Source organism: Besnoitia besnoiti, chromosome VI (assembly GCF_002563875.1).
Source record: "Besnoitia besnoiti strain Bb-Ger1 chromosome VI, whole genome shotgun sequence".
In the NCBI taxonomy this organism is placed as follows: domain Eukaryota; phylum Apicomplexa; class Conoidasida; order Eucoccidiorida; family Sarcocystidae; genus Besnoitia; species Besnoitia besnoiti.
Window position 1 is genome coordinate 1140180 of NC_042361.1, and position 15735 is coordinate 1155914.

Here is a 15735-nt window from a genome sequence, read left to right on the forward strand (position 1 = left end):
TGTTCATCACCGGTCAACTCTGACATGCGCTACTTGCATTCTGCCGCTGACTACCGACGCCTAGTACAGCAGTACTCGCAGCAACAATGATGGTCAGATGCTCGCCCCCGGTCCGTCGTTGAACATCCGTTCAAAGGTCATAGAGTTCTAATAGAACCACGGAGCCGACGCAACCATGACATCTATCGTCCTGCGAAGTTCCTTCCGCGCGGCGTTCTGTGCGGACCACGATTCAGCTCCCGTTGCCACCAGTGCCTCAAATTCACGACACCTCCGTTGATGTGAAGATTTTAGGTTTTGCAGACGTCTATACGCCTCAGGTACACATCATAAAGCCTACGACTGCCTCCTACAGCTAGCTCCTCTGGCGGGCGCGACATGTCTGACAGTGCTGCCTTCGTAATACCGACAACCACATGCCGAAATTCCCAATGCGAAAGGCTGCAGTGGGAATATGCCGCAGCGAACATGCAACGCTTGCGAAGTACGTTAGCTAATTTGCAACAAAGTTGCTTATGGGGTGCTTCATGTCGAAGACCGGCAAAAGTTGAGAATTCTTCGTGGAGTAGCCGCAGGGCTCCAGAATGGTAACGGATCCGCAATGCTGTCGAAAGTCGAGACGTTCAACACGGATCTGTGCGCTACTCCCGGCATAACACAGAGCTGCAACCACTGGTAGAAGAAACGCAGCAAGAGAGCGTTTCCCCCTATGCATCTCTATCAAAACAAAAGACAGTTGAAATCTCTCCTTCCCCTCTCATGCACTGTGTGCACGCAAGACGATGCCGGCATGAGCTGCGTCATCCCGAGACGCCTTGGCAACATTCTCCGCCACGCCTGAATCTGCCTTGACAACCAGGAAAAATTCCATTATAAATACCTCAGCAGGACATAACGTAAAACCCTCGCCTCCTCGATCGGTTTCCGCTAAGCACCTCTTCTGTGTGCGGCGGCGGCAGTGCCTCATGTTTTAAAACAAAGTTTTTTTCGTCATGCTATCACGCACTTCTTTCCTTGTGCACAACAAGGGGTTCCCTTGCTTCCTTTTCCTCTTTGCTTCTTTCTTCTCTCAGCCGCTGAACTCGTTGCATCTGCTGAAGCAGCAACTCGAGTCGGCCCTTGACCTTTACGAGAGCCGCTTCGGACCTCCGTCGTTCCTCAACCTGTAGAAGAAGTAAGACAAGCTGCTCGCGACCTGCATCTGTGTTCGCCAACACGACGGCATGCTGCTTAACGATTTCCTCGATCCATCCACCCTTGATGATGGAAGTAGCCGGATTTGCCTGCTGCTGCTGCACAAGGTGTTGAAGAAGCACCAGAGCCTGTACCGCGGTCAGCGACCCAACTGCTGCGGCAACTTCTCTCTTGTCCTTTGCAGTGGAGGACAAGACGGTTTCGAGGAGGCGCGCATCAGAAGCAGTCAGCGCTTGACGTAGGATAACAGCCACATTACTGGGCTCTGCTCCGGGAGCCCCGGCCCCAACCAGGTCCATTCCCTTCGACTGCTTCTTCTTCTTCTTGCCCTCCCCGTCTGCTGAATCCGTTCTAGCCTCTGCGTCACTCGCGTCAGAACTTGTGACAGCGGCGATATTCCTCTTGAAGGAGGCAGCGGGCAAGGATGGAACGGAACCATTCTCTTCCGCCTCTTCTATCGTGCCACTGTGTTTCTCTCCCCTCTTTCGCGGCTCGTTGACTGCAGAGCGGACCTCTGACAGTTTCATAGCCTCGACACATGCAAGACCGAACTTGCTCGCACCCGCACGGGGAACAAGAGGCAGGTAGGATTCTTGGGGACTGGAGCGAGATGACGAGGTACAACGAAGCATCAGACACTGGAAAATAGGTGCCGCGTGGGGTCCGCGCACTATACGCACTGGATGCCAAGTATGTGCGGACTGTTCTTGCCGCGCACTTTGTCGGTGCTTCCTTTTGCCCGAGCTGGAGGGGCTGGTAAACTCTTCGTCTCCATTCTCTTCCACCTCTTGGAAGTACCAAATACCAGGCGCCGCCGCAGCGCGCGCCAGTATCGGCGTCGCGAGGGCCGCCTTAGGAGAAACACACGGGAAGGATACAGAGTCGATTTGCGTAAGCTTCGTAAGAGAGTATAATACGCCCTCGTCCCCTTGCTTCTTACCAAGTGCCCACACGATAACATTGTTGCGGTGCGATAGGGTGACGACTAACTGTTGCGCACCCGGAGTGGTGCAGTCGTCTTCGCTCGCCGATTCATCTTCGTTGTCGGAGTCGCCCTGTTTGTTGACTGGCAGGATGATTTGAACCAGTGGCTCGAAGTGGCTCCCGGAGCAGATCGGCTGCAGCTTCTTCGCCTTTCCTTTGCCAATCGCTCGCTCGTCTGCAGCCGCCTCCTGACTGGGGACCTTCCACACCAGCAGCTGCACATGCTGCTCCTCCTTCCCGCTTCCGCTAAAGACTCCGGCCGCGTAATGCGCTCGCTTTTCGAGGGCCACGGTCCACGCGCCTCCGCTCGTCCCGCCAACCAGTTTTGCTCTTGGTCCCTGCTGCTGCACATCGTAAAGCACGACAGCGGAGGCCGAGCTCGACTCAGTCGTGCCTCTCCGCGCAGCGAGGACGACCAAGTCCCCTGCGGCTGCCGACGGCGCAGCCATGATGTTGTAGGGCTTCGAAAGCTCCGTTTGCTGCGCCACTGTTCCATCCTCCGGATCGACGGTCACCAGCACGCTGCCTTCCCGTCCCCCGACCAGTGCGACTACGCTCCCGCTGCCGGCTCCGGTGCCCGCGCCGCAGGCGAGTCCATGGACAGGAAAATCATTCGAGCCCTTCGTGACATCGAGATCCGATTCGGCGCCGTTCGCGTGTGCGCACTCCGCGGCGTCTCCCAGATAAGTGCTGAACAACAGCTTGCTGCTCGAGGCCGTCACGTCTGCGGCTGCCACCATCCCTCGATCTGTACCAATAAGCAGACGTTCCGACGCTCCATGGGAGGCAGCCGCGCCGGAAACGAAGAGCAAAGACGTGATACTGTGTCCGAGGAACTGGCGCTGCCACTCAACAGAGAAGCTGGGCTGATAGTTGGTGGCAAACGAAGCTCCCGGGGCGGTGCCCCTCTCAGAGGTCGCGCTCCCCAAACATTCACCGCCGCCAGCAGTCTGCCACACTTTCACGCGGCTGCGAAGCGCGCGACTCTCGCCGGTTTCATCGCTGTCGCTGGCCGCGGCCGTCGCCAGAAAGCGGCCTGCCGACGAGAAGCAGGACAGGGCTGCGGGCGGCGGAGAGAGTGAAGAGGCGGAGAGAGCGTCCGCCGAGATCGACGGAGCTAGTGAAGGCCTTGCCTTAGTCATGCTTTTCACGGAAAAAGGGACGACTAAATACGCAGAGACTTGTGGCGGGAGCTCGGCGGACGAGCGCCCCCTATTCTCGAGGCGGCCACGGCCCCCGAAGGGTCGAGGGCGAGACAACGGGCTGTACGAGGAAAAGGACAACGCAGTGGCTTCTTGGATGCACAAACTACGCCTGCATGAGGCGGATTGCAAGGCTCCTGGTATAGGACTCGTGTGGAAGGTCGCACAACCAGGCCGGGAAGGAACCACTCTGTGACGCAAGCAGAGATTCGACTTCCTCCACAGTTATCTCCCAGGTACGAATAAGAAAAGCCAGAGCAGCGACTGCTTTCGAACTAGAGACTGAGACATAGGAACGAGGTTCAAGTTGCAGGATTTTCAACGAAAGAACGTTTCCTCAAGCGCCTGTGGGGCCTTGGCACGGGGGAAGGAGATACACGAGCAGCTTTGGACAATTTTCCCGGTTTTCCCACCAAAAAATGCTGCTGGCTGAAGACGCCGGATAAAAAACAGTTCGGACAAAGAAGACCTGGGCTGGGAACGCTTCTACGTTTTCGGAGAAAGCCGTAGACTCCTTCCCGTCCCACAGCGCGTGAGAACCTACGTGGAGAAGGGAATGTCGCACATGCAGACTTTCTAGAGCGATGTCCGCGGTCGGAAAACATCAGGAGGGCTTTTCTCTTTTTCCTTCCGGTGAAAGGGATCCACACTGAAAGAAAGAGAGAGTCTACCGGCAGAACAGCACGGAACGCCCGACACGTGAGGAAGAAGTGAACGGACCTCGAGGGGGGCTGCGCAAAGAGGACCGGCTCGACAGCGCCAGCCTGCGGCGTGAATTCAGTTGCATGTGACGAAGCCTTTTCCCGGGGATTCATTTCGCACATCTGGAAAGGAAAAGCGAACATCTTGCGAAACGCAGAATTTGCTTAGCAGGAGAAATGCAGCGCTCTCGAGAGCGACCTCCACCAGGCGACCATCGTCGGCTGTACCGCCTAGGACCGGCAAATAAAGGTTTTCCCATCGTTTACTTTGACGCGGTCTTGTCGCAGTTGACCCGCCAGTGTTGCATGTGGAAAGAAACAAAGTCTCCACGGCTGCCTCCGGGGACCGGTTCTAGCCCTGTTTGGCGATTTCCGCGCTAGCACGCATCTTCGCCGGCGAGGCCCGAGTTTACCTCCGTTATTTGCCGCTCCAGCCGAGCCCGTTTCCTGTCCGTCCTTCAGGGAGTGCGACCCGCTCTCATCAGGTCGCCGCCCTCGTTGACTTGCTGACTCTTGTTGACGCAGACGCGAGGCTCTCCGTCATTTTCTTTAGGTTGAGCGGATCTGTAGCTCGGTTGTGCGCGTCTCTGCGCGAGACACGTCGAGAAGGATGTCGCGCGCCAGCCAGAAGCCAGCCGAAGCCTCTGCGCGCGCGCCAAAAGCCGGCCTCGCGGCGGAGTCCCCCAGCGAGGGCGGCGTCGACCTTCAGCAGCTTGTGCTCAAGAGCGAGAGTGTCGTGGACGATGTGCTTCGCCAGCAGCTCAAAGAGGTTCAGCGGCAGCAAGAAAAGATCTTCCAGGATCTCCTAAACGTGTAGGTCTCTGTCAGGCGCAACCGCAACAAAGGCTTTAGTGCTGTCCAGCCCCGCACAGATCCAGGGCTCGCCGGGGCGGGGTTGGGGGGGAGGGTGAGCAGCTCCTCGAACTCGAGTCCTGCTTGTCTGCTGATAGCGGCAAGAGCGAGGCTGTCGCTCAGAGGGAAGCCGAGGATCGGCCTTCGCTTGTGGAGTTTCCGCGCGCTTGCCAGCCGGCGGCACTCGGACGACTTTTGCGAAAGCGCGAAAAACCACTTGCTTTAGTCTTTCCAGGCATGGCACATGTGAGGCGTTTGAGACGCCGAAGTGCTGGATACTGGGTGTGTATGCAGGAGCGTGAATCTGAGACTGCGACCCTTGTCCGCACTGAGTCTCCGCTTCTTTTCAGGCAGCGCCTCCTGGACTACCTGCCTCTCCTCCAGCTTCAGCAGAAAGAGGAAATCCGCGCGCGACGGCGCGAGCGTCGCGTGCTGCGCGGCCTCAAGCTCTTTGCCGGCGAGGTCACCTCGTCCTCGGACTCTGAGCCCGAGGAGTCGAGGCTGTCGGCGAGCAACGCGGAAGGAGCCGAGGCTGGAGAGGCAGAGACGAAACCCAGCTCGCGCGGCGAAGCTAGAGAGGGAGCGCAAGAGACTCGGCGGCCATCAGGCAGCGAGAAGAAGGAATGCGAGGAACCCGTGTCTGTCGATGCACTCGTGAACATCGGATGCAACACGTATCTTAGGGCTCGCGGGTAGGAAGACACGCCGGCAGAAAGAGACGCAGGCATCCGAGCGGCGCCTGGAAACTTCTCTCGCATTCCTTTGCCTACGTGTTGTGAGGAAACCATACGCCCGACACACAGATGTATTAAGAGTGTCTACGCTAGGGAGTGTCAGCCAGCGGGTAGCGCTTTGCCGGAGGCCGAATCTTCTGCCTCTCCCCACGTGGGAGACTGTTGCTTTCAAAGCCGGTCGTGTCGCTGCCTTTCGCCTTGTGCCCGGTTTACGAAGCGAACTTAACGCGCTCTGCGTTCGGCGGACGTTTTGTTGGTCGACTGCGCCGCTGCCGGTACTTCCGCTTCATCTTGTCTGCATGGATATTCATTCATATTTATGCATCTGTATTATAGACACAGGGCACAATGCGCAGGCGCTCTGCACTGCGCTGATGCGACACACCGTTACCTCGAGCGTCTCTCGAATGCCCTCATGAGCGCGGTTTTTGGTCTCCATATCTCGAGCTTTCGCGTTTTGGTGCACTGCCTCGTTCAGCGACGATGTCGGAAAGCTCCTGATAAAAGTCGGGTTCGAGTTCTACCTCGAAATGAGTCTCGAAGAAGCGACAGAGTTTCTCACTAAAAAGGAGGCGCTGCTAATCATGTAAGCCGCGACACTACCTCGGTGCATGCGCTCCACCCTGATGCATACGGCGTTGCTATTACAGAGAAAGAGGATGTTAAAGCGCGACGAAAGAACAGCGAAAGGTAGAGGCAGTCTGTCCGTTTCCATATTGACGCACGTGACGCACGGCCTTGCACGCATCCGTATCTGCATGCGTATGCATAATTATATAGGCGGAGCATGGTATATATCGCTTTGCGCATGTGTGTATCGTTGGCGAGCGCGTGAGTCGTTTTCGTCTTGCGTGTGATGACTCGGTTTCAACCGACTTGTGTGGAACGTGCTGCTTCTTCGGTCGGCTTTCTCCTGCCGTCTGCGTCTTGCTCGGCGGTTTGACTGGCGGTGCCGTGATTGCCTCCTCACTGCAGAAAATACGAATACTGGAGCGGCAAATGTGCGGATATCAAGGCTCAGATCCAAATGGTGAGAGAGGCGCAATGCCATGATTTCTCTGTAGCTACATGCATCCGCGCAACCGAGGTGTTTCATCCAGGTTTCCCGCTCTCGAGTTTTTCCGCGCACACACTCGCGCACGGATGGGACGCCTTGGAAAGCGGCGCAGACGATTTTTTCGCAGCACGACTGTGCCGCGCAAGCTATGGTTATCATTCAGAAACAAATGGGTGTGTTTGCCCTTTGCAGTTGCTTCAAGCGATTGCGGCCGTCGTTGAGGAACCTGCGCTCCAGGCGTTTCCATTTGCCTGACTTTGCCGTCGATCGCGTCGGCTTCATCTGCCTTCAGAGATTCTCCAAGAGTATCAAAGCATTCATCTATGCATTACGTGGTTTCACATTTGCACCGGGACGAGGAATATCCCTTCAGAACGTAAATCGGTCCGCGCTGGTATACCGTTTTTGTCTGCACTTGTTTTTTGTCTAACCTTTTCAAGAGATTTAAGCATCCGGCGCAAAGCGCCACCCCGGCGACACGGGCGACCCAGAAAAAAGCATGTCCCAGTCGCATCACACAATGCCAGTTACGCGAACGAGACGCAAGCATTTGTCCTGTCGCAAGAGCGTGACGCACATGACGACGAATAGACTGAGTGCTGAGAACGAGCTGCGGGTGTGGAAAACAGTCGAAATGGAAGCCAGAGGGAGAGGAAACACCTCCGCAGTTCAAAGGGCAGACTCGCTGAAGCCTACGGCTGTCCACAGTCTACACAGGACTACAGGCAGTTCAGTAAGCCGGAAGCACGTATCGCCCATGCGCGACTAAACCTGCGTGGAATCCATGCATTTTAATTTCCGGTTCAGAGATCTAGAGTCGATGCGCGGGTTAGACCGAACAGCTAACCGTGAGAGAGCTCCCGACAGAGTTGTGAGAAACCTCACAACCGTCGAGGCACATTTGCACGTTCGTTCTGCGGGTATCGCCGGATCCAGGGAGTACGCGGAATGACAGGTGATGCGAATGACATGCACCTGACGTGGCTGTGAATGCCGTCTCAAGTATCTCGCCCCCGTTGATCCTGCGACTCTGCAACTGAATCCCAAAGCCGGAAACCGCTCCTCAGAAGCATTACAGTCTTGCACCTGCGCTCTTCAGGGTTACGCCGTTTACCACGAAAAACAGGCAGCCAGAGTGCTGCAAGGAAACGCAACTGCAAAACGCAACTGTGATGCGCAAGCGAGTGAAGCCTAGACCCTAATCCGCCGAAAAAGGTTTTTGTAGCGCAGACAAGAGAAAGCTTCCTCTGTAAGTGGAGACATGCGCGGAAAACGCGGCTTGTTTCCTCTTTTCGTTAAGTGGTACCCAGCACCACTCGCCCACGCATGCCGCGTTTCTCACGCGACGAGCGCCAGAGGAATCAGCCTTTTCGCGCGACGTGCTTCTCAGAAACTGCCTGACTTCTCTGTCCTGTCCCAAACGACCAGTGTCTTTTCGCGTGAACGTTTTTCAGAGACAGAAATGGACGAGGTGAGGCCATGTCTCGGCGTGTAGACGCGGATGCCACGGGCGTTTCGCGTGGAGAGTTCCTGACAAGTGCATGCATCGACTCAAAAAGGCGCGACCAGCGCTTCCTGCTGCTGCACGCTCCTCTTACGTTATCAGTTTTCTTCTTTGTCCTCTTTTCTCGCTCTCTTCCACTTGGCTCTGCGGCGGAGCGTCTCTTCTTGATGAAAATAGAGGAGTCGCGAGGATTGAACAGGCCTCGCCGGCGGACAGGATGAGCTGGACGCCCTCCGACTGCGTCACGCATGTTCCGTTCGAAGAGGCCGTGGCTGCCCAGGAAGAAAACCGCCAATGACAGAACATCCAGGGCAGCACAAGCTCTTACTCTGCGTTCCAAAAACAGGCAATACTGCTTTCGCGCGTCTTTGAGCTGGCTTCGTTCGAATCCTCGATTCCTTCTGCCGGATGACGCGTCGCTGACTTCTGCTGTCGTTTTCAGTCATTGCTTCCGTTTCCTCCTTTTTATCCTTTCATGTCCAAGGTTTTTTACCGCCTCGCCTCGTTCTTGCTTCACCGTTTGTCTAGCTTCTGTTTCGTACCTCTGGAGGAGCCTCCAGGCCGCTCCCGCCGGGCACGTTTGCTGTCTGAACCGACGCAGTTTGTTTCTTTTGGAACCGCCTACTCAGAGGTGTTTTCACCTGCTGCATTGACGTAGGAGGCGCCGCCTTCCAGCGAGAAGCGCCGCCCTCCTTCCCCGTCTCCTCTGCGAGCTTGGCAGAACTTGAATGCAGCTGCGCTCTGCGTTCCGTCGGAGAGAATCTTCAGCACCCCTCCGGCCCCAATTTTTTTGTCTTCCCACGGTCTCCACTCGCTTATGTGTGCCTGTCCCAGGCACCGGACGCTGCCGGCTCTGTCCTCCGCCAACCCTTTTTTTCCTTCTGTGCGCTTGCCCGCATTCTTCCGCGATCTAGTTTTTTTCGTACGCATGCAGAGACACGTCTATATCTTCCCCGAGCGGTTTTTGCCGCGGGTTCCCACGATGTTTTGATTAGAAAAGAGTCTTTTGCGGCGAGGCCTCTCGTGCGTCTCGGGGAGCGATCTGCTCCTGGCTCGCATGCGTCACGCTGCGCCGCCCGTCTCTGCGTCAGCTAGCCTGTTTTCCGTTGAAAACTGGACTCAGCTTTCTGGACTCGGGGGCGGGGCTAGTGCCGCCGTCTCCCTCTGCCGCCGTTCATGCGCTGCAGCGTCCCTCCGCTTGACGCTATTGGAGTGACGCAGCATTTGTCTTCTCTTCGGCTCTGGCTGACGCAGCTAGCGGCTTCTTCGGAAAATCCAGCGAGGACCTCCTCCAGACTCTGTCTCTCTCATTGCGGAAGCGGGAGTGAATCTTTCTCTAGGTCCTCTTGAACCCACGCTTTGTTTGTTTTTCTCTTTTCTCTGCCGGCGCAGACGTTCTTCCTCTCTCGGTTTTCTGCCGCTCCTCTCGTGGGGTGTTTCTCGTTTCATCTCATTGCGTCTGTCTTCTCTTTTTGCCGTGGCAAAGTCTGCGTCCTTTTCTGTTCCATGCCTTCTGGTTTGTCTTCACTCGCCTCCCCTCCCGCGGTTTTCTCGTCGTATCCTGGCTCCAGTCGGTCTCCTCTTGGCGCTTCTCGTCTGCGCCGTCCTCGGCTTCATCAGCTGCGCCTCGCTGCACTTGCGGCTGCGTTTGCCCTCTGCCGCGCCTCCTCTAGGTTCTCGGGGCTTGTCGGTTCGTCGTTTTTGCGGTTTTTCGCGACTTTCCCGGTTTTCTTTCCACGATGCCCTTCGCGAGCGACGTCTCGAAGATGATGCTGGCGGCGCGGCCGTCACCAGCGGCGCGGCTGGGCGTCGCGCAGGGCGGCGGGAACTTTGCGCTTCGTCTTCAGGGTGGTGCGGCGCCGAGCGCGTCAGCGCTGCTGCCTGCGAGTCACGCGGGCAGCAGCGATCACCACGCGACTCTGCCGAAGCAAGCTGCGCAAGTCTCCTTCCGGCACGGCGCGGCGCCCGCCGCGCAGCTCTCCGCCGCCGGCGGAAAGACTGGCGCGAACTTCTTGACCGCCGTCGCCGCTGGCGCCGCCGCGGGCGCGAAGGGCGGCGTGCCGGGGGTTCCTGCGCTCGAGGGCGCGCAGGTCGGCGGCGCCAAAGACGGGGGCATGGCGGGGGGAAGTTGCGCCGGCGCGACGACGATGACGGCGCTCTTTCGCGGCCAGCAGACGGGCGTCGGCTTCTTACTGAACAAGCTCGTGGAGGTGCTCAAGAAGGACGCAGGGCGCAGCTTCCACGTCAAGGAAGTCGAGAAAATCCTCATTCAGGCCGGGTTCTCCGGAATCCACCTCTTCTTCCAACCAAGTACGAACAGACAGGCGAGACGGAATCGCAGACGCGAAGACTCTGCGCGGGCTTCTAGTTCGCTCTGCACATTCGAATGCACCTAGACAGGCTGTCCCCCCTGTTAGATGGAGAGGTTGTCTGCATCCTGATTTTTGGCAGTGAGCGCACCTGGCAACAGGTCCACTTCTATCCGTCTCTATCTGGAAATACTCATATACCTACAAATATAATATGCATATCTGTGGATGTATGTCTCTATGGAAATGTATGTATATACGTATATTTGTATATATCTGTTCATGTGTGTATAGTTGTATATGTATGTATATATATGTATATATACGTATGTATATGTATATGTATATGTATATGTATATGTATATGTATATGTATATGTATATGTATATATATATATATATATATATATATGCGATGGTGTGTCCTCGTGCAGTCGCGCCGCACAGGGGCGTCCCTCCTCTTTTTCCAAACAGGCTGTCGTCCGGTGGTGTTGAACAGTAGTGGCAACCCACCGCGACCGTATACATATATATAATCGTATAAATATATATATGATTATGTATGTGTATGTTCGCAACGTTACGTACATATAAAACTGGTATGCCTGCTGTGTGTTTCTGGCCTTTTGGGACGGTGCGCGTGGGCGGGAGCTTTCGTCTTTATTCGACGCCTCTGCAATTTGCGTGGATAATTCAGACTCGGAGTTTTTGAAGCTGTTGAGCAGCAACGAGCGCATCGCCTACAACCCGCGGACCCGCACTCTGGCTTTCCACAATCCGTACCAAGCTATCACGTCTTGCAGCGCCCTTCTGGCCAAAATCCAGCACGAAGGCGCTCTCACAGGTTCGTGCATCGCGCCAAAGAGAAGCGACAAACACCTGAGAAGAACGTCGTAAACAAAGATGCATGCATGTGTGTATTGTCGGAGTATGCATGTATGTGTGTATCTGTCGGTGTATGTATGCATGTATGTATGTATGTGTGGATGGATGGATGTATGCGTGTGTATATGCATGTATGTGTGTGTGTGCGCTCGCGCCTTTTGTCATGACATTGTTAGTGTCTAATATATATATATATATATATATATATATATATATATATATATATATATATATATATATATATATAGGTAGGCATGCAAAATCAGGGGGCGCGAGGAGGGCGAAATCGTGGCAGCCGCTTTGCACTCGTTCGCGGGACTCGGCATCAATCGCGCAGCCTGCGTGGCGCTGCGCACAGGATGAGTTTGTCAGCCTGTTTCTTGCGGCGCGGTGCTTCAGGACTCAAAGTCGATGCCGAGCTGCTGTGCGCCCACGCGGAAATGACAAATTGGATAAACACGCTGCTTGCTTCTCGCAAAGTGCGAGCGATTCGCTGCAACAACAATCACTTGCGAGGAAAGCGAAAATGCGCTGCCATCGGTGAGTTCCCCCTCTCCTGGCGCCTACATTTCTCCAGGTCCTTCTCCCCACGCGGAAACATATATATATGCATGCACTCCTGTGTGTGTGTGTGTCTGTTTGTGAGTAGTGTCGCCTGCAGTTGCAGCTGTGTGTGCGCGTCGAGGAGGAGAGGGGGACAGCAGCGCTCGGGTCACATGCATACAGGCTGGATTTAGGGTTTAGGGCGCCGCCGATGCCGTCGCATTCCAGTTCGGTCTACAGCGCAGATTTGCTGATGCCTGTTTTTTTGCAGGGTCGACAGCGCTAGGTGTTGCGCCAAACACCGCGGCCGTCTGCGATATCTACGCGGCACGGAAATGCGCCAACTGCCGGCAGAATCTCTGCGGTGTCTATCTGTACCCTCTCGGCGAAGAGGTCTACGAGCAAGCGCGCATGGATCTCGACGCCGAAGTCAAGGGCCTTTGGGATTCCGTAAGGCGCTTTTTCTTTCTGTTTGACAATACAGATCCACGATTACGCGAGTACCTCTATAGGCGGCGTCACCAGGTCTCCCTCTCTACCCATATATATATTTATTTATTTACTTTTTTATGCAGTTTACATTGTATGGAGATAGGCAGGACGGAGCTACGCAATACGGACGGCTGTCACGATGTCACGATTAGCTCCTTCCTGCGTATTTGTGTGTCTCCACCGAGATTGATATAGTTTTCACCAACCGAATGCTGCGTGGATGCCTCCGCCACTCTCTGTCTCTGTCTGTACGGACATACAACGAGGCACTGTGGGCCGAGGAGGAAGCTCACGTTTCCGTTTGATCGGACGTCGGCACAAACGTGGCGCTTTGGAGGTCTGTGACCTTGAGAGCTTCTCGTCTTCGTTTCGCCTCATTTCCAGGTTGTCCTTCCGCCTCTGGAGGACATCATCAAGGAGTGCGATCCAGGCAGAACGATGGTGCGCCAGAACGCGGCTGCCGCAGCTCAGTGAGTCACGCACCGAGTGTTCGCTTCGATCCTAAAGCCGGGTTCGTACTAAATGAGGACGCGCGCTGGCGAAGGCGTCGCCCGTGTACCATCGAGGCTCGAAGATTCTGTCCATTTGCAGTCGGCGCCTCCAGGTGTCGCTTGTCGCATGCAGGGGATCGGAGTGGTGAGGCTCGTGTCTGTCTCAAATGCTTCGCCGTTGCTGTGCGTCGAGATCGTTTCTGTCTTGCGTTCCGTGTTCTTGCGCCGCGGCTTTCGCAGAGAGAAGACGCAATTGAAGCGACGCGCAGAGGCGAAACGGGTGTCCAGGTAAAGCCTGTACCGATCTCTTCGAGACAGCGCCGCTGGAGGCTTAGTTGCGGGATTCGCCCATCTTAGAAACGCGAGCTCCCTGTGTATGCTTAAGCTTGCCTTTCCACGGGGGGAACAATTCCTTTGCAGAGATTGCCTCGGAGCGGATAGCCAGATGCATATGTATGTATCAGCTCATGTATATATATGTATATATGCATATATCAGTGTCTATACCTATAGTTGATGTTGTATGTATGTATGTATGTATATGTATGTATGTATATGTATGTATGTATATGTATGTATGTATATGTATGTATGTATATGTATGTATGTGTATGTATGTATGTATGTATCTATGTGTCTATGTATCTATGTATGCATGTATGTATCTATGTATGTATCTATGTATGTATGTATCTATGTATCTATTTGTATAGATGTATATATATATATATATATATATATATATATATATATATATATATATGGCTTCGTGCCATTGATGCTTCTTGAGCCTATCTCTAGGTGTGTGAAGTTGCCTGTTTTTTTGTGAACAATTTGAATACTGCGTGTGCGCATTGAGTCCTGATGTATCCCGGCTCCGGCGAACTTCTACAGTCGTCTTTTGTGCCTACAGCAAGGCGCCTTGTGGGGGGCATCGGGCGTCCTCACATCGATACGCATGCAAGCAGGAAGTCTATTCTCGTGTGTGTAGTCATTTATTTATTTTCTGTTTGTATGAGCATGCTTTTTACGCATTTCGGGGCGCGGGTTTGTGATTGACGTTTTCAGGTTCCGCAGCAAGTTCCGGCGAATTCACAACACTCACTTGTTTACAGCTGACGAGCTTCGCGCCTTCACCAATGCCCAGGCACCGCAGTAAAATGCTTTTTTATTGGCGTATTCGCGAGGAACTCAGAAATCCGCTCCTTCCGCTCCTGTGAACTCCGCATCGACCGCTGCGGATATATATATGTATATTTATGTGTGTATTACATGCATGTATATGTGTATATTCATCATATTTATAGACGGTTGATGGAGGCGTGGCAGTTCATAAATATAAATGTATATATATGTATATATTTGGATATCTGAATGACCAGGTTTAATGGAGGGCGCTGGCAGGGCTGCTGTGTTTTCCGGTTTTTTTGCCGCAGTGATTTCTGCATGGGGGAAGCGTTCACTGGTCAGCGCGCGTACAATGTCAGGCGCATGTGTCAGTCGGTGCAGGCACTTTGCGAGAGTTGTAGGGAAATCAGAGGCTTTGTTCAAACTTGCATGCGGGGCATCGCACGGGGGTTGTAAGAGGTTCCAGTCGGAGAGTCAAGCTGGGCGACTCGAGCTTGCAACGCCTTCTTCGTTCCAAAAAGCGTACAGAGTCGGCTCTGTCTGCGCGGGTTAATTGTGGATTTTGTGTGTAGTCCTGCAAACATATCGCTTGGGTGTTTCGTCCTTGCAGTTGTTCTTGTTTCTTTGCAAGCGTTTCATCCACCCGTTTGTCACCTCTCGTTGTTTTTGCGAGGCGCACAAGCAGTAGAGTTGTCGAGCCTCGCTGCGGCGCGTCAGTGCGCTTCGCGTCTGTCGCGGCGTCGGCGCGCTGGTCTCCCTCCTCGCCCGTTTGGCAGCATCATTGTTAGATCGGTGCTCATGTCTCTGCAATTTCCAATCGAAATATACATCTGCGTATATCGTGGAGCCCCTCTCGCGACTGGTTTTTAGAATTAATTATATATCATTATCTATACATATAAATATATATACATGTACGAAAACAAGTATGCTTTTCGTATGGAGTGAAGACTCAGTTAGTTGACAGTCCATTTGGCTGAGCTGTGTGGCGAGGCGCTTGGGATTTCCTTACTCGAGCTCAAACTCCGTTACAGCAGCCCCGAACCCTAACCCGAAGGATTCTTGCGTTCTCACTCGCGCGGGGCGAGTAGGTTTGTGGCTGGACAGAGTATTGTTTTCGTAAAAAAACATCTTCTAGAGAGCAGGAGCGAGAGTAGTAGATCTCTCTTGACATGTGCAGACGCCCATGAGAGCTTGTTTGACGGCTTTACCTGTCTCAGCTCTTGCTAAACTCTCGAAGAATCGCGTGCATGCAGTTGCATGCGACGCTTTCTCATATGTAACACAAGAAATCAGCACCCCGACATTCCTGCCAACACCGCTGCAGCCATAAGCTTCCCGCCTTCCTCAGCTCATGGTCGTAGGTGTATCTCATTCGCGCGCGACGAACCTGCCAAAGAAACAGCGATGATCACTTGCACGCTTGTGACCAGACATGCGTCAAACCTAGCTGGGTATCTCTGTTTTTTAAGCGGAACGTCATACGGGGCAACATGCAGCAAAGACAGAACTCCTTGTCATGGAGTTCACGCTGTCTTGTTCGACGCGCGAGAGCTCCTAACTTCTAGAAAGGCAGGGCGAGGAAAGTGCGACTGTGCGTCCTTTCTTGAGGTGTCTGTTTTGTTCCTCTCTCCCGCCGTGGAAAATCTGGAGGCTGAC

General features: G+C 54.3%; 3 protein-coding genes across 3 annotated transcripts; 2 read left to right on the forward strand and 1 right to left on the reverse strand.

Annotated features, from left to right (window-relative positions):
* Positions 1-998: 998 nt before the first annotated feature.
* Positions 999-3320, reverse strand: BESB_065840 (uncharacterized protein; the record flags this gene model as incomplete). Its single annotated transcript, XM_029364977.1, has 1 exon — positions 999-3320. One exon carries the CDS (start codon positions 3318-3320, stop codon positions 999-1001), a length of 2322 nt encoding a protein of 773 aa, XP_029218560.1.
* Positions 3321-4691: 1371 nt separating this feature from the next.
* Positions 4692-6979, forward strand: BESB_065850 (uncharacterized protein; the record flags this gene model as incomplete). The annotated part of the gene is made up of 5 exons (XM_029364978.1): positions 4692-4894; positions 5284-5625; positions 6146-6253; positions 6643-6697; positions 6917-6979. The coding sequence occupies 5 exons, from the start codon at positions 4692-4694 to the stop codon at positions 6977-6979; spliced, it is 771 nt and encodes a 256-aa protein (XP_029218561.1).
* Positions 6980-9967: 2988 nt separating this feature from the next.
* On the forward strand, positions 9968-14107 carry BESB_065860 (uncharacterized protein; the record flags this gene model as incomplete). The annotated part of the gene is made up of 7 exons (XM_029364979.1): positions 9968-10538; positions 11235-11381; positions 11822-11962; positions 12237-12415; positions 12842-12927; positions 13189-13236; positions 14017-14107. The coding sequence occupies 7 exons, from the start codon at positions 9968-9970 to the stop codon at positions 14105-14107; spliced, it is 1263 nt and encodes a 420-aa protein (XP_029218562.1).
* Positions 14108-15735: the final 1628 nt, after the last annotated feature.